Source organism: Corapipo altera, unplaced genomic scaffold, assembly GCF_003945725.1.
Source record: "Corapipo altera isolate COAL_440 unplaced genomic scaffold, ASM394572v1 181, whole genome shotgun sequence".
Lineage (NCBI taxonomy): Eukaryota > Metazoa > Chordata > Aves > Passeriformes > Pipridae > Corapipo > Corapipo altera.
This window is the reverse complement of record NW_020884999.1, coordinates 462,163-481,918: the sequence shown is the minus strand read 5'-3', so window position 1 is coordinate 481,918 and position 19,756 is coordinate 462,163. Positions and strand designations below refer to the sequence as shown.

General features: G+C 44.4%; 1 protein-coding gene across 5 annotated transcripts in view; it reads right to left on the bottom strand.

The window, feature by feature from the left end:
* MYO1C (myosin IC) overlaps positions 1-19,756 on the bottom strand; it is a 55,050-nt gene that overhangs the window by 27,971 nt on the left and 7,323 nt on the right. Inside the window, exon 1 of one of the 5 annotated variants that reach the window (XM_027666882.1) lies at positions 16,733-16,817. The exons of 3 other annotated variants lie outside the window; for them this stretch is intronic. Coding sequence is in view for 1 of the 2 variants with exons in the window: in XM_027666881.1 (XP_027522682.1) it covers positions 866-883 (18 nt within the window). In the remaining variant the exon portion in view is untranslated. Of the gene's footprint in view, positions 1-865; positions 1,141-16,732; positions 16,818-19,756 lie in introns of those variants that run through there. One more of the 5 variants, XM_027666881.1, reaches the window with a different exon arrangement.

Genomic DNA, 19,756 nt, shown 5'->3' with positions numbered 1-19,756 from the left:
ACAAATTAAAGCCTTGAGCAGTCAAAAAGCCCACACACTTTTTTGTAACATTCCCTCATTCTTGACCTCAACATCTTCCACAGTCAGTGAATTCCGTGGACCAATTATACATTGTATGAAAATAATCTTTGCATCTCTTTGGCAACTTTTAACTTAACTGAATGTCCCTCTTCCTAAGCTACAACACAGAAAAGGGAGCTCACAAGCTGCTTTCTCTGTGGCACTGCTGGATATGTGGGTTCTTTTCTTCCTCTCCTACTCATCTCTTTTTCCAGGTAACAATCCTAGTCCTCTCAGTCTTTTGCCACAAACTCATTTTCCCAAGCTCCCAGGGCTGTCCTGCTGCAGCAGATGCAGTGCACAGAGCCAGGCGTTCTGGTTGCTGCTAAAATATGGACAAAGTTTTCCTAAAGTAAATTCCTGGAGGAACTGAGCAGCAGTGAGTCCTTAAGCAGGTACTTCCTGCCATTCCCTAGGATGGCAGTCACAGAGACAGAAGCCCAGGTCCCTGGGCAGGGCAGGAGCAGAGCCCAACCCTTGGATGGTACCTTCCCATCCTCGTACCCCTTCCACCCAAGAAAAAGCTCCACCCTTTCTTCTCTCCTAGCTAAGAGCACAACATTCCCCCTCTCTTCCCACCTTCTCAACTCCCACCTTGGCTTCCTCCTCCAAGCAGGTATTTCCTGGCATTTTTATCCCATTTCACCCCCTTTCACATAACTTTCCAGTGAAGGGGTCTTTTGCAAAGCAGGCTGAAGCATTTCACTTACGTCCCGAAACCCCGAAAATGTATCTCCCCCTTCTTCTCAGAGCAGACCCACATCTGAAAACTGTGAAGCCACCAGAAGAGTTAAATAAATCTTACCCCGCCTCTGAACTTCATTTTTGCCTCCTGCAGCTCCCGCAGCACTTGCAGACACTCAGTTTACGCTGCTGCAAAAAGCAGCAATCTGAGGACAAGTTCTCTCTTCTGTCAGTTGCCTTTTTTTTTTTTTCATGACATTTTCGGTGCAGTCAGAACTCCCTCCCTCCCACCAGCTCCTACTGGAGCATCCTGGAGAGGGCGTTTTCCAAGGAGAAGGGGAAGAACTCTCCTCCCCTCCCAATGAGGAGAGACCGACGTGCACACACCGTGAGAGGCAGTCCAAGAAAAGTCAGCTGTGCTCTGCCTGCGGAGTTCCCGCTGCCCAATGACAGGGAAAAACGGAAAGAAAAGTAATCACAGGCGCTGGAAAACCAGGTGCAGAGCCCAGCACACAGACCACGGCAAACAGACAGGATATGCTCGGGTACAGCAAGTCATTGTACTGAAACAGCAGCATGGAGAGGGCTCTCCACCCCATCCCCAACTCACCCCAACCACAGCAAAACCCCTGGACTTAAAATTATGCTTGTAATCACTCTCTCAGCAAATCAAAGGATCACAGAGCGTCCAGGGTAAGATGTATTTTGCCTTGTCAGGCCTTGTAAGGGCTTAGAATCACAGAATGGTTTGGTTTGGAAGGAACATTAAAGATCACCTCATTCCAATTCCCTGCCATGGGCAGGGACACCTTCCACCAGACCAGGTTGCTCCAAGGCCTGTCCAGCCTGGCTTTAGCATAATGGCTCAGCAGTAATTTATTCCAGATTCATTTTGAGGCATCCACCCCCAAACACCACACGCTGTGTATGGAAGTCCTTGAGGTCCCCATCTCAAAATAACTCACATTATCAAGTAAGACCCTTCTCGTAGGACACACTCCAGCCACTGCTGCCCTCAGTCCCCAGCCCTTGCAAACACAAGTAGCACATTTTGCTGTCTCTGAGCCCATCAGTTTGGTCTCACACAAAATTACTTATGGCCACAGCTACACCAAGAGTGTGAAAAACCCCACCCTACCCCTTCAGAGATATGGGCATTCTGACAAAAATACTGTATATACAACCCTTGCTGGCATTAGGTGGAAAGTGAAACAAGAGACAACGGACATAAGCTGGAAGAAGGGAAATTCCAATGAGTTATTGGGAAATTTTTTTCCCAGTGAATGTTGTCAAATACTGGAACAGGGGGCCCAGGAAGTTGTGAAACTCCATCCTTGGAGATATTTAAGACTCAACCAGACAATGCCTGAGCAACCTGATCTAAATTGGCTCTGCTTGGAAGTGGAGTTGGACCAGAGATCTCCACAGGTCCCTTCCAACCTAAAATTATTCTATGATTCTATTAATTATTTTGTTCCTCAATGGACTAAGCTACGTAGTCATAGTAAAATGAATTACAAGTGTAGCAAATAAAGCTATAGATCTGTTACAAAGCCCAGTCAAAGGGTACCACCCTTCAGGTGTTCCATGTAGTTCACAGGCAGATTCTCTAACCACTGAACAGGCAGAGCCATGAAATGATTCCCAAGTTTAACTGCTGATGTTTCATGACTGGCACCACCTGCAGTCAGCTCTGCTTAAAAGGAGTTTTGTTTGTTTGTTCTCCTTCTTATCAAAATGCATCCTGTTCAAGTTCTGTTACAGAAAGGGTAAAGTCGAGCTCTAAAGTAAAAAGACTTAAGGCAAAAAGCTAAAAAGCTTCCAAGCAAAGCACTATAGGGCCATGCACGGCCACTACTCACACAGGAGGCTATTTAAAACCGAGCACACGTAGCAGATGTTGTCAGTGGTTGGGTGTTGCACTCCCCTCTAATTAGCTCTGGCCCAAGGCATCGATCCCAGAGATCCCGCGCTGCTGCCGTGGGTGTCACTCGGCACAGGCACAATGTGCCAGGGATTTGTGATGGAGTTTGGCTTCTGGGAGCGCTGGGGAGCCACCAGCTCCTCTGCCCTCACCACACTCCATTTTGAAAATCCTTCACAGGACCTCTCAGTGCTTGCACAACAACAGTTTGGCAGGATTTTTATTCCCTTATCATCAATCAGTTGGGTGAGTTATTAACAGAGGCAGCCTCAGGACACATTTCAGAGGTGGGTTTAGCTTTGGTCTGTGAGAACACTGAAGGAAATGGATAATAATACTCCAAGCCCATCTCAGTGCAGGAGCACAGGTAAGATCAAAGGCAATATAAGCTGTATTTCCCAAACTGAGCCACATCAGCCATTACTGAATCATAACGGTGAGCCCCGAGCCAGGAGTTTTCCAGGTATAATTAAAGTTGTAGCCTGGTGGCTCTAAAACTTCAGGAGGAGAATATCAGTGCTCCACCATCACTCCTCAAATCCATCTAGTTGTAGCCAAACAGTCAGTAAAAGTCCTGTTGCAATTTCAAGTATTAGCAGAGTTATCTTCATGTAAGCAACTTCCTTTCCCCTAATTTACATCTCCTAACACTTCTCAGAACACATCACTGAAATGCCACATAAGAAAAGAATATACAACAGCCCAATATTTAGAAGTACATTTTTTACACATTTCCCCTGGCTTTTTTTTTTGTTAATGCAGGAAAACCCTTTTATTTATTTATTCACTGGCAAGACCTTTACTCAAAATGCTTTTTTCTGCAGTCAAACCACTGCCCAATTTTTGCTGGCGAGGAAAACACTCCTCCATGTGGGTTAGCCTAAATTAGGAGGGGAAAAAATAGTTGGAAAGCAGAGATAACCAGCATAATTTTACTTCAAAAGATCTTGATCCTGGATTATTAAGGTGATAAAACTAGACTCTTCCTTTCCAGCAGCAGAGCCCAGCCCTTGTCTGTGATTTCTGCTGAGGATGGCTGGCAAGGTCTGGATCACTACAACAGGCAACTACAGGCAGAGGTATGAATCAAGTTTTCCAGGCCTCACCAGTTAGAAGTGACTCATATAAACCCTGGATCAGAGCACTGGGATTGCTCTGCTCGGTGCTGATAAGCAGCTGATTCCCTGCATACAATTTCACATTCAAAGCAAGGGGACTGGAAACCTTTCCTGTCAGCCCTGCTCCGACAGGCTCCCAGAGCCGAGCGGGACTTGCTGAGCTACACCCGCAAGCAGTGGCTCTGCTGACAAATAAAACAAGAGTTTGGCCTCGTGAAACCAACATCAACAAACCAGTCTTCCCCTGTGCTGTGCAGATTCCACTGCACAATAGAAATCTGGAGGTACAAGATGCTGGCTTGGGTTCACGCTACTCAAAAATCGACATGGATCACATCTACATTATTCCAAAAGCAAAAGATGTCAAGTTCATCTCTCAGCCTTTTTTTTTCTGGATTTTTATAATATTCATTATTTCTGCCTTGCAAAAGAACTACAGAATAACACGCATTCCATAATTAGAAAGCACTTGGCAAAGATACCATGGGAAAGAAACCACCCTAAACAGGCCAGGAATTCGAGAGCCCTTCCTCTCACAGGTCAGAGGAACATCTTCACCAAAAAATAGAAACTTAACCTGTCACCCATGTCCTGCTGTCCAGATTACACTGATCCAAAACTGATTAAAATGCCTCACATTCCTAAGACACCCTATAGAAGAAACTGAAGATTCTGAAGGACATTTGTCCCACTGCTTAGGAAAAAAGCCCTGTTCCAGCAGAGAATGAACATGTGACTGCAGGATAACTGGATAAATCAATGCCCTGCCAAAGAGCCAGTGCTAAATATTGTAACAGCCTTGATAGCAAGGCAGAACCTCCTCCCCTTACCATTAGTTCTGCTAAGAATTGTCTGTTTTCTACCTTGTTTTTGTCTGGATTAATGCATCTCCTCTTTCCCCACATGGAGAGCAGCCAGCTGTGCTCCAACCAAGTAGTCAGGAACACAAGTTTGAACACAGGACATTGGTCCCTGGAGACACAACATTCCTGGCCAGTTATGAAACCGCACACCTAGAAAGGTTAAATCAAAAGTCCATTATACTCACTCAAAAGGTGTTTCAAGATGGTGAAAGTTCCTCAATTTTACTGCAAACTCCATGACTGAATTTTCCGATTCTGTGTGACTGTGTTTGCAGGATTACAGGCAAAACCTTAAAAATACGTGAGGTGTGGCCAAAAGGGTTCAAAAACCAGAAGACAAAGAATATTTAGATTATTATTTTGGATTCTAATTTATGCTTTTATAATGCCTAAAACTGTCAATACTGGTTTTGTTTGTTCCGAGGAAGCTTCGACAGTGAGAACACTCAACGTCTTTTCTTCCCAAGCACAGTCCTTCGCAAATAAATAACAAAAAAGGAATACTACAAAAAACGAAGCTGGAGATGCACACCTCTCCTTGGATTCCTACGTTTTCTCTGCAAGGGCTGTCCACTGTTTTGATGCTCCTGGTGATGGATGTGTTTGAGAAGCAGCAGATTAAAAGGCACATACGCAGGGCTCGTATTTAGTTATGGCTCCCGCACACACACAATAATTCTGGGTCTGTGACGTGAGCGAAAACAGAAACTGGGTTAATCTAACAAATTAAGATAAATTTTCCTTGTTGTTGCTTTCTGCTGAACCAGTGAAACAGAAAGGGATGACTGGCTTTGACAGTGACCATCAGAACAAAGTCCCACTTTATAATTGCCAGATGCCCTTAATGTGATGCCAGTTTGTCTCATGCCTGTGGCTGCTCCTGCTCACGCGTGTTACGGCTCCGTCGGTGTTTTATGGGGCTGTGAGACCGGTCGCCTCTTCAGCTGATTTTACAAACACACTCTGCCCATCCTGATTCCAACAGTAATTGTTGCACTAACTTCAATAGCAAAGTTTAAAAACAACAGTTAATTCCCTCTGATTGCTCTGCCCGTGCTTTGATAGGATCATTTTAAGCAGCTCCCCTGCAGTGTCTGTGGCAAGAGCACCAAGAGCAGCTAGGAGGGAGCTGTTAATACAAACAGCCTGACTCAGTTCAGCTCATGTGCATTCCTCCCGACTGACTTTCCAAACAGTCACTCCCAGTGGCAGGACCTACATCTTCCTTTTAAGGGGAAAAAATGTTTTCACAGGAAAAATTAAGTGTTCAAAGCCTGTGCATATCTCTGTGCTTTCAGTGACCAACCTCGCCTTTCAAAACACGTCCTCGTTGCACGCAGAACAAACCCTTCTCCCTCCTTAATTAAAAGCTGTTCCTTGTTTTTTAACACAGCCACTGGCTCTCTGCCATCCCTGGCACACTCAGGTGAAATCTCCTAGCACACCACTTTTCACACAAAACAACATGAAAAGAGAATTGGTTTTCCAAAGCATTAGACAAGGAAACCTGAGTGAGAAAAAGACGATGTAAAAGAACAGGGAACATACAAGCTGTAGACAACACTTTACAGCTCACACTGGTGACTGACAGTTCCTATTCCTTCTCATTTCTTTTCCTGCGTTTCTGAAAAGAGGCTCAGTGTTAGAAAGGGCTTAAGACTGGAAAGCATATCATAACAAAAACTTCTTGTTCCATGCACACTAGATAAGGAAAGAGTGAACACTGGTGCTTTGCCTGCATGTTAGATGGAGGAAACAGGATTTCCCTCTGCTACTCCCCGAGCAAGATCCCAAGGAAATGTTTCTAATAATAGGAAATTACTATATAAGGCCAGATCAGCACTAAACTGTTTGCAGTCTGGAAGAGAAGGATGGACAGGAGTGTTGAGGAGGGACAGAAGGGGCAGAGCAGGGCTCCTCACACAGGGTGACCCAGGGCTCCCCTCCACAGAGAGGGACAGCATTTAACCTGTGACTCCTCTGCTGAGCAGAGTCCTCTCCCACAGCCCAAAATAGAAACTAAATGTACAAATTAGAGCTGCTGTGTCCTTATGTCCTTCTTCTGTCGTGCCCTTGCTGTTTTTCACGGCACAAAAAAGACAGACTTTTAAATCTACAAAACAACACCTGCAAAGCAAGGCTGAGCACGTCTGACATGGAAAGGGCAGGAAAAGACACAGCCACATCCTGAAGCATGACATGGGCAGTGCCAATGCAGAAGGCAGGCTGACAGCTCCCCTTCCTGGGCAAGAGCTCCAAGGGGCACAATGGTTTGCTGCTGCATTTTGTGAACTGGACTGTGAAGATATTGGGCACCTGTGGAAAGAGTCATTGAACTTCATTTTCCAAGCGTTCCCATATAACCGTAGGTGTTCATGTCTTGCAGGCCAACAGTTTCAGCAGCAAAGAGTTGCACAGAGCAGCTGTGAATGTCCCAGCAGGCTGCCAAGAGGGACCTGTGTTAAGCTGTAGTTCCAACACACAGTTTTCACCATCCCTTCAGCAAAACCTGCAAGCCCAGTTAAAGACAGACTTTCCTCCTTCTTATACAAATGAAAGGGAGTTCCTACAACGATGCTCACAAAGGCCTGGTTTGGATAAAGGGATGGAACTGGAATGTTTCCCTGTGATCCCCAGTGAGGGGTATCTTTCCATCTCTGCTTTGTCTTTGGAAAAGGCCAGGAGCTCTGAGCTCCCAGTGCAGGGACACTTGCTGAGCAAACACAGTCTGACACAGTCCCAGAGCTGCCACGGAAATGAGCACAATATAAATTGCTAGACAGATTTATCACCCAGACTTTTTTTTTCCCCCCCGACAGCAAGAGATGTTTATGACAAAATGTACAAACAATTTTGTATCTGTAGCCCTGCTACATCCTACGTCTGTCTCCAAACACAGCTCCTAGTGGAACGTGAGGACAAATCCCAGCCAACATTTTCCTGTCAGCTGGTGAGACCTCCTTGAGCTGCAATGGTCACTTTGCTACAGCAAAGTTAGGCTGAGAGCCTTAAAAAGACAGCCCAGGCTGCCCTTATGAAAGGCTCATTGATGAGACAGTAAAGCAGAGCCTGACAGCAGAGCACTCTCTACATCTCAGCATCGGGCGCTTTACAGTCCCCAGGAGAGCACGGCTGAGATTTCCAATTCCCTCCACTGTTCCACAGGATTGCTCCAGTGTAACCAGGCTCTCAGGTATGGTCTTCACACCTGGCCCTTGTCCCCACAATACCTGGCCAAAAAAGGGTGTGCACTCAAGGGTGTGTTAAGCTTTCCAGGGCATGTAGCAGTTCTGTGCCAAGAGGATGTTTCACGTTGGACTTATCTTTAGGGACATCTTGATTTCTGAAGATTTTTAAACTGACCTTTAATTTTTGTCCTGTTAAAGACTTCACATCCTTGACTGCACAACGAGGGGGAAAACAAGTGCAGGCAACATGCAGGGGTTTTTTTTCAGAACCAGTAAAAACAAACGGTTGTGACTCTTAGAGAAAAACAACTACAAGAAAGCGCTTATATCAAATACTCTTATGCCTCTGGTCTCATGTAACAGTCACTCCATAACAATTATAAAGCAATTCAGAAGGATGGCCTGTGCTGGTATGGCTTGTGGTCAGTGGCATCTGAAAGTTAAATTTAGGAAAAAAAAACATTTTTGGGAACTAGCTCCCTGTAGATTTAAGTCAGTATGAAGCCTCAGCTTTAAGCCTGGATCTAAACACTTGCTGCCTTCTCTATTTATTTTTCATCCCAACTCCAAGGATGCAGTCACTAAGTTGTTTGTTTAGTTTCAAAATCTGCTCCAGGAGAAATAAGATATTTGTCTTGGCTTTAAAAAGTGAGAAGAATCGCAGGTATGAGACTGGCAGCCTGGAAGCAGAGTTCAACCACCCCTACTGAGGTACTGTCAGGATCCCAAGTCTCCCCTGTGCCATCACTGATGATTGCAACATTCTCCTCTAAATATAGGAATTGTATGTTTAAAACTGCTGACACTAAAACAGTAAGTTTAAGTTACTTTAATTTCTTTAGTGGGTTAAATCCAAAACCTAGGGAAGGTCACCTGAATGACATTATTCTTAATTGTGCCAACACACATCATTTTACAGAGCTCCAAATACCCAATTTACCTACTATATCAGATTGCTTTATAGGAAACAACTAAATTTGACTGACTTGTCCTATGCTGCCCTTTTCTCTTTTAATGGACAACTTTCAGCAATGCAGTGTTGTATTAAAACAAACTACACCCAAACCCAGATCATTGGTACTGTGAAAAACAGTTGAAAAAGGAAATATCTCCCTCCAAAATAGCCAAATAAACTTGTTTCTTTTAGTCAATGTGAAGCTTTTCCTTTTCGCCAAGCCTGAATAAAGCTACTGTGAACTCCTAGTTTATTGTCAAACCCATGAATTTTCTATTATATGGAGACTGGAACAGAGGTAATATCTAGATTTTATGAGGATATTCAAGCTTCCAATGTCAGAAAAATAAAGGTCAAATGATTCAAACTTTCCTGAAAAGCATGGGAAAGAGGATCACATATGGAACATATTTCCTTAAATTCTGAGAGTTTTTTATGAAATAGTTTGTACATGAGTGACGCCCCAAAAACTAACTAATCCTACTCCCCACTCCTGTTACTGTAATAGCCAAATCCCTAGCATGGAGAGTTTATAGTAGGATGAAGATGTACATATCATAATTTCTGTGATATTTCAGAGTGATCTGTACCCGAAATTTAGGGAAATGGTGCTATGAGCAATTTTTTGTATTGGTACAATTGCATCTCTCATAGGTTGTTCCATGTAATATCTGTAGGTTCCTTAAGAAACAGCAATCTGCAAGTATTCTTGCAACACTCCATCCTGATGCCAGGAGTTGGTGATACCTGGGAGTAACAAGTTCTTATTTTCCTTCTGGGTGTGACCCTTTTTTAATGCAAACGTAGCAGTGCTGTAAGCAAACTACAAGTTACTAAGTAGAGGCAAGTTCTGTGAGTCCAGAAAAAAAGGCATTTTCAATGCTTTAGACATTCAAACAAGTGGAGCAGTTTTTAATTTGATGATTTATAAGTGAAGAGTTTACAGGCACAGTTTGTACTTCCACCACTTTTTTCTTTTTGACTCTGTCCCAAACTGATTTTACTGGCCTGAGGCCCAAGGCAGGCAGTTATTTTGGGACAGTGAAAAGTTATAAATAAGTTCTAATAAAACTATTAGGGGCACACATGATACTGAACTTCTTTCAAACCCTTCTTTGTAAGGGAACAAAGAGCATTTTACATTTATTGTGATGGCATGAGTCCCCTACGAAAAGTTTAAGGGGCGAGTTTCATCAACAGTCTGGAGTAAAACTAGATCATGAACCCAAAATAAATATATTCAGGGATCTAAAGAAGTTCCAGATTATGCTAAAAGAAAGGGGCTGAGCAGTTTCCAAAAGCAGAGGAGAGGGAAGCAGGCAGGCAGTGCAGCCTGGCCCTGGCAGCGTGTCAGGCTCCAGGGCTGGCGACCGCCCGGAGCACGTGGGCAGATGATATTGCAGCTGATGTCTGAGCTGCTTCCCTTTCCCCTGCCTGTCCTGCTGCTGCTGAAAAGGAGGGGAAAAGCCACCAGATGAAGGGTATTGTGTGAGGTAATCTCCTTCTGACCGCTCTGACAGCACCCCAAAGAGCCCACAGCGAACGGTCTTCGACGCTTTCATAAAGACATTTTTACCCTAAAATAGATATATCATCACTTAACAGTACACAGGGAATGATGAGTTGCCATCACGTTGGCAAAAATATTCCAGGTTGCCTGGAAAATACAGCCAGCATCTCAGAAGGATATCCCACATCCACCTGCATCAGCTGGCACTCATCAAACAATCCAGAATATTGTTTTCCAACAGTTTAAAAATTTATATTCCTATTGAGTCAAAACTACATTAAATCAATTTCTTTTTTAAAGTAAAAGAAGTAGTAATAACATTGATGTTATAAATAAATAAATAAATAAACCACTGGCTTGCAGCTTAGCACCCTTTGGACTGTAAGGAATAGCTCATGTCCAAGGAAGAGTTTCAGCCCCCTGCTCACTCGGGAGAACTTCCTTGTCCTTCTCATTGCATTTTCAAGACTTTCTGCATTATCAGCAACATAGACTTAATCAGAAACAAAGACACTACAGAATAATTAGGGAGTCCATCCCTTTGTGGTTCTCAGGAACGCACGTTCCACATCTGGATAAACATGGGCGATGCAGAGAATGGAAACATTCCTTCCCCAGCTGTGGTTAGGTCCAAATCCTTTTTCTTTCTCTGTCTGATTTACTCATACTCCTGCATTGGGTGGTTCAAAACTACACAAACCCTGCTGAGGCACACAATAGGTGGTCCCAGGCCGAGGAGTCTTCCTCGTGGCCCTTTACATCTACTATTTAAGCAAAAGCTTCTGGGCTGTGATCTCCAACTCAAATGAGAGATCCTGAAAGAACTGACAGTGGTGACATTACCAGAAACACCAACTGTCCCACAGCATCCTGTTCTCCATCAGAAGATGAAGACTGGCACCCTTAAGAGTCAGAGACAGGAAAGCATCCACTTGTGCTGATGCAGATAAAGAGCACATCCTCAAAAAAAACCCAAAAGGTATTGAGTAGGTGGGAGTCCTTTCCACAAAAGGGCACATCCTGCTAGAAATGCATGGATTTGGAGATCTCATGGAAATTGCGTATCTTTAGATCTTCTCTTCTGGTGGTGTGTGAGGAGCCAGGACCACAACAAGAACTGTCAGAAGGCTCATCCCACTGGGAAGGAAACACTTTCTTTCCTCTGATTTGACAGGTATAGTTTCTGTGGGTCCCCTTGGGGAGATCAAGTGCTGCAGGACCGTGACAGAACCTGAGATCCAACCTTAAAGAAGTGTCCAAGAGTCTCAAGAATAGGTACATCTCATACAAAAGCCAACACATGGTATCAAACCCTATAATGTAAGAAATACATACAAACCACAGACAGCAGGTTCCTTTGCTTAAATTTTCTGTTCTAACAACTCATATTGCCAGGGCAGCATCATTCTCTGTTACAGCTACAACATGAGCCCAGCCTTTATCACTCCACAACAATGAGAGAAGCTGCAAAAAGCTGAGAGCTCATCCACTATGCAGGGCAAACCCTAGATTATCCCTGCCTTGCTGAGGTCAGTGTGAGCTCTGCCATCAGCTTCACTTGTGTTGGAGTGCACCTGTGGCAAGAAAACAGGTTAAGCTCTTTTATATCACCTAAAGAAAAGCACCAGAACTTGAGGGTTTGTTTCAGGAGCTGTTGTTTGTACGGCTGAAGTAGAAGAAGAGAGACACAGGGAAGCTCATCACTGTAAATTATTGATCCGCTGCTTTCTAGACACTGAAACTGGTAATTAAACAAATGGTAAAAAGATACTTCATCAATTATAGAGGTGTCACTTTAAATTACACTTGCTCCAGGATGAATAAAACACAGTGGTTAAATGCTTTGGGTATTTCATGAGGCTTCTTGTTCAAAATCCTCACTGCAACAACACTGACTCTAATTCTCCTATATCGCTGCTCTGGAGTTCTGGGCATGTATTAACCTTGATAAAGGGAAATTGGGGCTTCTGTTTCACCAATCTTTTCTCACACAATATCCAAAAAGCACAGGCCCATGGTCAGGAGAGAGCTTTAGGAGCTGAGAATAGTGGCATCCCTTTTCTGCTCAACATGGTTAGTTACAGGGCTGTAAGTCAAGGCCCTGTGATAACAGCCCTCACCCAAAAATCAGACAAAAAACGTTTTGTCTACTAACAGCCAGTTGTGAAATCTGTGAAGTACTGGGCAGACATCTGACACTGTTCTTATGGTTTTTAGAAACTACAGACATGCACACACCCTCCACAACCTAAAATAACACTGGCAAGCTGCTTCTGAAGCAATATGATGATGATATCAAAGATACCCTTTTAAGCAGAAATCATGTCACAACCATAATGAGTACTCAAATTTGATTTATGATAAGTTTTTATAACAGGGTGCACACCTTACTGCATCAAGCTTAAAGTTATCTCAATTTCACATGTTAAATATTTTATGCAAATGTAAAAATGTACTTGCTCTAATTCTGAAACAAAAACAGCAATCAAAGAAGAGCTTGGCCATCTTGCACTTGCTAGCACAGAATGCTCTCTAGAACCATTTTTACATCTCTGAAACAGGTTTCACTCTGGGAAAGCATTTATTGAAGGCTGAGTTCATCAACTGATTGAGATAGGTCAGGGAGTATGAATATTCCAAGTGCAGGACTGCATATGCAGCAGAAGCAGGCAGCTTAAAACACATGCTGAACAACCCGAACAGGTGGACACAGTTGGCATCCATCAGGGAGCAGAGGCAGCAGTGAAGCAACAATGCTGGGAGGCAACATCAGGGAAACAGCAGCTGCTGGTGCAGCCAGAACAATCCTAGAAGTCAAAGAACTCGTGCTCGCCGTGGAGAAGTGGGGAAGAAGTGAAGGTGGGAATCCAGGGTGGAAAGAGAGGCCAAGGTGATGAACTGTAGAAATATGCTGTGGAAGCTGGAGATGGACGCATTATCAGCTGATGGGAATGCTCCAAGTGGGAGATGAAGGCTGGACTGTAGGATTTTTGTGAAGCAAAGAACACCAGTGCTTAGGAGGGGGACAAGAGAATCAAAGGCTGAGCTGACTCTTCCTACCGCTCCCCAAATAATGAGGCTGAAGCACAAGGAGAGCAAGCTCTGCTGTGGGCCCAGTGCCAATGGCTTTATGAGTTCTTCCTCGCCTGTTCTAAGGAGAGTTACACAAGGTAAGGCTTTATTCATAAGTGCCTGATGGATCCTCTGTGTGCAACAGCTCCTACCAGCAGAGCAGTATTTGTGGGAAATGGTAGGAAGAGTGTCTAAGAGAGATAAAGCCTTTGAGTTGCAGACGAAGCTGCCAGCCCTCATTTCCAGCTTGTCAGAGCAAGTCCTTCTTGAAGTCAGCAGCCTGGAATGAAGAGAATCTGGCATTTGTGCTTGGATGTATGGCTCAGCCAGCCAGGGTGGAGTGGCTGGCTTTAATCCTACTTTCCACAAAGGAGGGGGGAGTGGGAGTGGCAAAGTACAGTGACTGATGGTTGTTATCTGCTATACATCCACAAATTCCTCTTCTTTGACTTTGTATTTCAAGCCTGACCTCCTTTCCTGCTTCCACTAGCCCCAAGAGGAGGAGGGGAAGGGGCATAAAGAACTGGAATTTGAGAGTCCTTCACATTCTCAGGATTCCTGGTGTGTGTGACAGGCAGCACACACTTGTCTGGTGATCTGACAAATTCCACATTCCTGTGAATTCCTGCAACAGCTGATGGGTCACAGGAGTAGGTAGGTACATGCAGGTAGCCACAAGGCTGAACCCCACTATTCCAAAATTCACTTATCCAATTGCTAACCCATTAGTGCCCCTGCTGCTCCAGCTCACCTGCTGGGTGACAGCTGGTTGTGAAGCCTCTTTACCCAGGGTGCTGGTATGGTATCAAAAAGGAGTAAAGCTCCAAAACAGTTTAATCCAGCTGCCCACTATAGCATTAGCAACAATAAAGAATTACAGTTCAAACCACTTTTGGTTGCTTCTTACCCTCACAATGAGGCTGCAGTTCACTAAATCACATGGAGCTTCAATTCCATCTAGAAATAGCCTCTTGAAGTCTCCATTGCAGGATGGCATTCTTAAATTTTGTTTACTTGGGTGCCACTACTTGGTGGTGACAGCAACAGCAGCAGCTACAAATTGCAGGAACCTGCACGTATGCCCAGAGTGGGCTCACAGCCCAGATCCAACCTCTCGCACGAAAGGTTTTGGCAGCAAAATTAATTCCTTCTCCCTTACCCTTCCTGCCTGTGTCAGTCACGTCATGCTCAGATAACACAGCACAGCAACCTTGTCCTGCTGCCACACACACACACACCTTGTCAGAGTCCCACAGGGCCCAGAAGTCCTTTGAACCTTTACAGCTGGTGAAGAGCAGGGCAAAAGTGGGCATCCCTACATCCTCCCTCCAGCCCCCCAGTGCACTGGCTCTCCCAACCTCCTTCCACAGGTGGCAACGCTCTGGGAAGGGGCAGGAGTGTATCTACTCCAGAGAGAGAAAAACACTCTGACATCAGTGCCCAACTGGACACCCCTGCCTTGGGTTTTTCTCCCCACTTTGGACCCTGGACACTCTGTGTGCTGTTTTGGCAAGAGGCAGAACAGACTCCAGCTTCTCCTGGTTCAGTGCCCAGGTGTGTGTACCCTGGTAGGATTTATCAGTGCCCCTCTCTTCCTGACCTGATCCCACATTAACGGGCACAGCAATGCAGGCACTCCATGGGCAGGTGTTCCTGTACTTAGGAGCTCTAGCTGTAGGATAACTGTTGGAGCTTGTGAATCCCCAGTACAAGCAGTGGGGTGGAGATCGTGTATTCTGTTTGTAAATCTTAATAAAGCCAACATTTAGAAAACAACTAATTACCATTTATGTTCCAAACAGCTGGCCTAGCTCCACATCCACATGCTGGGAGGTTTTAGTGCCAATCAGCCCACACATCTGAGCACAAAAGTCCCCCAGTATGACTGCAGAACCTTCTAGCAAACTCAGACTTCTCATTGACGCTGACTTCAGGGATCAAAGCATGGTAGCATAAGAAGAGAACAGCTACACAAACCATCATTCCCACATCATCACATTACAGACACTTGTCCAAGGTGAAAAGAGCACAGCAAGTGTCCTCTGAGGTGCCAGAGTGCAGTCTCAGGCTGCTGTCAGTTGACCCAGACAGCTGATATTACTGTGATACAGCTCATCCTCCATCCCAGCTGTGCTTGTCCCGGCCCTCTCCCTCCTCTGGACTTGGACTAAGATCCATCCAGGTCTGTGACAAGACAGTTCAAGAACTAAACAAACAGAAAACACTTTTTTCTTCATCATTGTTCTCCCAACTTTGTTTCAATTCATTCACCAAAGGGTCAAATGGATACTATTTCAGGTACGGGGCAGGGAGTGGAGAACTAATGAAAACAATTTAAATCGGTTTGGTGGAAGGTGCCCCTGCCCATGACAGGGTAGTTGGAAAGAAATGATCTTTAAGGTCCCTTCCAACCTGAACCATTCCATGATTCTAAACAGAACTTCATGTCAGTATAAGCTTATTTCAGATACTGGGGGAATACATCCTCCTGGCAGACACATAAGGAAGGGCTTTTCATGGAGAGTGACGTGGATGAAGCTCTAAGACTCTCTGGCTGCTTGTTTCATCCCCTCCCCTGAGCACATACACGTGCCTCCAAACACTGGAAACCTTGGGGAGTGATGCACGTACAAGTATCACCCCCGGCAGCCTCAGGGACAAGCCCAGGAATGCCACCAGAGGCTACAGCCTGTCAGCTGCAGTGTTCCATGAGCAGGGAAGCAGCACTATAAATTACCTATCCTGACACATGTGGGGATCCATGTCACACCCGATCTGCCAGCAGAAACATGCCGAGCTAAGACACTGCTCTGCTATTCAACCAGACTGCAAACAACTGACACTTTTTGGCAGGTGCCTTAGAAATGAGGGCTGATGCTGCTGGACTCTGATTGCAAGCACACAGGAGGGGGGCAGCTCACTTCACACACTCATCACTGTGCCATTTATTGACCCAAATGAACCTTCCCACTCCCTATCAATCCACAAATCTCAATCCAGCCCACACTAAACACTGATTGATTTTCTACTCTAAGGAGCACTGTGTCACATTTGTGTTAACTACCCATCAGTTCAGATAAGTGGTTTGCAATTAAGATAATTTGTTTGAGGCCAGAAAGTGTGGCCTGAAAAGCACTTTGGAGAGTTCAGCACACAGATTAACCAGAGAAGTTCACTCCTGAAACAGGCAGCAAGGTACCAAGCTGACAGCTATTTTTAGACCTATATACCAGAATTTACCTTTCTAGTCTATCCAAAATAAAAAGCAAGATTTGTCCCAACTGAATTTTTCCTTGGAAGGTAAAAGCTTGCTTGTACAATGCTTGGCAAAGATTTCTTCCCAGAGGAGTACACTCACCCTGTAGTAACACTGATCTTCTTCCCCTCTGTATTTCCACTCAGGTGGCACCGAAATCCTTTCACAGGTGCTTCCTATTCAGATGGCAGACAAGGAGCATTCCAGCAAAAAATGCCTTCAGCAACAAACAGCCAACTTAAGTGAAGCCTCCAGAAAAAAGTAAACAGTTACATGAGCGCGGCTTTGGAGTTCCATGGACGTGAGCCTGGACATAGTTCACATTCCCATCCTACACAGAACCACGGAACCACTCGGCGGAATTTTCCTCCCAGTGCAAGCTGGGCTAAGAAAAGTGGTTTGGATGCCAGCAGTTGCCAGTTTGAAACACATTCAGGCTTACCCGTTGGAACTCCCCTGTCCCCACCTAGATCCGGAAACTTCAGAGCAGAAACAAGACACTTGGCAACCAGTCAGGTTTCAGTTTGAAGAGTGAGATCAAACAGCCTCCTTCACGCTGCAAGTTTTTTTGCATACAGAACACCACATCTCTTGCAACACTTCCTCTCTTTCTCTTCACATGGAGCCTCATGACCAGTCTGCCAGAGCAGCAGGGAAGCCCTGGCTCCCAGCACCAGCCATCCCCTGCTCTGTCTACAGCAATCTCCAGGAAGTGCAGCTCATCTTGGACTCTTTTTCTTTTTGCTCTCCTTTCCTTTATGCTTCTTCCTTGTATCGAGACGCAAATACCTCAATCAGATTAGTTTATACTTGAGTCAAATAACATCTGAAAGCTTTACCCAAATATGGCCTATAACCACTGGCCCATGTATTCTTTAAGTACTTCAGGCAAAAAAGAAAAGATATTGTGCTTCTTCATTATGTCAACACATGTTTTTCTTAAATGTTCTAAGGGACTTTAACACACCTGGTTTAGAAATACCTCATGAATGTGCATAAATTATCCCTTCTATTATCCCAAATTGCTCCCAGCTTTCTCCAATCCCTGCATAAGTAGTCATGAGAGTGCTGTTTCTTCTGTGGATTGAGGAGACACATTTAGGTGATCTTAAAGGACAGTATTTTAAGGTAGCTAGTATTTAACTGAAGCATTTAACAGGAAGCACCATGGCCCATCTGCACTTACAGAGATGCTTTCTGCTGGAAATCAGAATTGTAAGTGCTGAAACTCAGCACCAACTGAAATAATATGAGAGCCAAGATAATGAGCATTTGTCCCTACGTTTCATAAGGCCAAGCTTTAATTTTCTTTAGCAAAATAATCTGTAGATCCACTACTCTGGGAGGATGCAGAGACCAAAGGGAAAGCAAAATAAGATCAATCAGATCTATGATACAGGCTTATTTTGGCCTCATAACCTTTTCTGTCTCCCACACATTTATCTCTCTCAAACTTTTCCAGCCTCCACTTCTTGGCCACTACTTTCCTTGCTGACCTCCCACATCATTTTAGCCTCCTACTCCTTTTTGGTTTCTACTTTTCTTATTGATTTCCCACTCTTTTTCAGCCTCCATTTTTCCTTCTGGCCTCCCACAGGTCTTCAGCCTCTGGTTTTCTCTCAGACTCCCACCCCTTCCTCCAGCACATGATATTCAAACCCCCTCAAGGTTATGAAGTTGTAAATTCCCTTTGCAAACAACAGGGTCTCACCTTGATGTGCACATTCATACTCTAACTTCTTCTACAGCCCAGCTGACCAGAAACCCTCCAGCATCCATCCTGATATCTTGCAGTCACAACAGCACAGTTTTATGCCCAAGGAAACACTCTGGCTCTCTCACTAACCCCAATCCTGCTAGGAATCTCACAGCTCTGTACAGTTAATTGTGTCAATGGAGGTACAAAAGTAAAACACAAGAAATTCTGAGATGGTAAAAATCAGAGTCTCACACAGATGCTCTGAGCTTTGCTGATGGCTCCATCAGCTGCTGTTCCCAGTTCCCATCCACCAGCTTTCTGGGCAGAAGATCATCAAAACTGAAGTTAAATATCATCTGCATTCCCACAGAGTGCTATGGTCGGGCACACAAAAGACACACTCTGTACTTCCCTGCAGAACTTGCTTTTGACCCCCTCCCCCAACCAGAAGAGCAAACAAATCCATGCACAAATAAAATAAGGATTTTGCAAGTCACGTATTTTGTATTTGCCTTCATTTTCACATGAGACTAAGTTTTCCTTTCTATTTTCAAACAAAACTGTGTCCAAAAAAGCTTGTGATTTAGGAGAAATTGAAAATAATAATTTTGAATACACTAGTCAAAATGCAGCATTTGGTTTACCTGAGAAATGTGATGGGTGCTTTTTTGGTTATTCTTGGAAAGATAAAACAGATACAAAAGCAGTTCTTCATTACCCATTACTATGCTTTTCCAGGAACCATATTACTCTGAATCTCCTCTTTCAAGTTGCAATATTTTTTTAGTTACACGGTACTTACTAGTTCTGAAGGGAGAAGAAAGAGAACTGACCACAAAATTCATAAATGCATAAATTCAAAAAGAAGATCTGAAATAGCTTCAAAAATTATATTTTAAAAGTCCAAACCCTCTTTCCTGTCCCTTCACATGGAGTGTCAGACATGCTCAGCTGCCCCTACATCACCCCCACGTGAACAAAGTGATGGAAGAATCTGATACATTGCACTGTGTGCACTTGGCGTGGTTTGTTCAGTCACCAAAACCAAGCAGGTACACAAACACTGCTGTTACAATCTTAACAGGTGTAATGGGTGGGTAGGAAAGCTGCCTGTAACACCTGTGAGAAAACCCCTGTGCTAACAGAGAACAGCAGATAGTCAGGAAGAGGCAGGAAACTGCTCAGGACTGAACTTCAGTGCTCACTTACATGAGGCAAAAGAAACCTCTGTTTTGCTGTCTAAGTTCCAGTTCTCTCAAGAGAGAGAATTCCTGGTTTCCTGGTGCAAAGGTGTGGTTTTCCCTCCCAAGAGGCAATTTCACACAGACTCCAAAAGTTCTAAGAGTTTAAGACAACCTGTTATTTAAAAGAACAAGATGTGTGGACAGAGAACAAGGCTTTCTGGTCTCTAATTTGAAAGGTTCAAT